General features: G+C 40.2%; 1 protein-coding gene across 1 annotated transcript in view; it reads right to left on the minus strand.

The window, feature by feature from the left end:
* LOC107754918 (tRNA selenocysteine 1-associated protein 1-like) overlaps positions 1-667 on the minus strand; it is a 5,518-nt gene extending 4,851 nt beyond the window's left edge. The window contains exons 1-2 of the mRNA XM_016571548.1: positions 429-667; positions 200-297 (exon numbers count right to left, since the gene is read on the minus strand). Coding sequence (XP_016427034.1) covers positions 200-297; positions 429-452 — 122 coding nt within the window. The 5' untranslated portion in view covers positions 453-667. The remainder of the gene's footprint in view (positions 1-199; positions 298-428) is intronic.
* Between the last annotated feature and the right edge of the window lie 252 nt (positions 668-919).

The following is a 919-nucleotide window of genomic DNA, read 5'->3' on the forward strand; positions in this document are numbered from 1 at the left end:
AGATAGATGATAGACAGACAGACAGACAGATAGATGATAGACAGACAGACAGACAGATAGATGATAGACAGACAGACAGACAGATAGATGATAGACAGACAGACAGATAGATAGATGATAGACAGACAGACAGACAGATAGATGATAGACAGACAGACAGACAGATAGATGATAGACAGACAGACAGACAGATAGATACCCGGTTATTTTGTCTCGGATCAGTCTGACTCTCATCACTGTTTCTCCCATTTGAGCAAAAGCTCTGGAGATGAACTCTTCATCCATGTAGGGCTCCAGCTACACATACAACACACACACACCACAAACATCCAGCCTGTTACTGTTGATGCCTCGTTCTCTTTTATCTGTACAAAATTTAAGCAAGCCCAAGAACAGGCATAAATAGAGATGCTATCTGCCGAACTCACGTTGCCCATCCAGAGGCTGTTCATTTTGCGTTCGCACGATTTTTGGGTTCATTCGAGATTTTTGCTGTTTCTTTATAAATTTTTTGTAGAATGTGTTTACACTGCCGTCGAATTATTAATTTATTTTTTTCCAAACCGGCGCTTCTTTTTGATTTTTTTTAAGTTGAGAGACTCACAGCACGTGCAAGTGTTTATAAAAAGTCATGTTGTCCCACAGCGCCATCTAGAGGCGAGAACCAGAACTGCGATGCCATTTTCTATATATATGATTAAAATATTAAGTCTGGATTTTGAGGGACGTTACCTGCTATGAGGGGCCGTACAAGCCATAATTCATTCTGCCACTCTCACACACTTACATTCTCCTTTCACATACATGCATTTCTATTGTCACACACTTACATTTCTACTGTCACACACTTACATTCTCCATTCACATACATGCATTTCTACTCTCTCTCACACACACATACATACTCCTCCTTACACAT

This window comes from Sinocyclocheilus rhinocerous, unplaced genomic scaffold, assembly GCF_001515625.1.
Source record: "Sinocyclocheilus rhinocerous isolate Xijiao unplaced genomic scaffold, SAMN03320098_v1.1 scaffold622, whole genome shotgun sequence".
NCBI lineage: Eukaryota > Metazoa > Chordata > Actinopteri > Cypriniformes > Cyprinidae > Sinocyclocheilus > Sinocyclocheilus rhinocerous.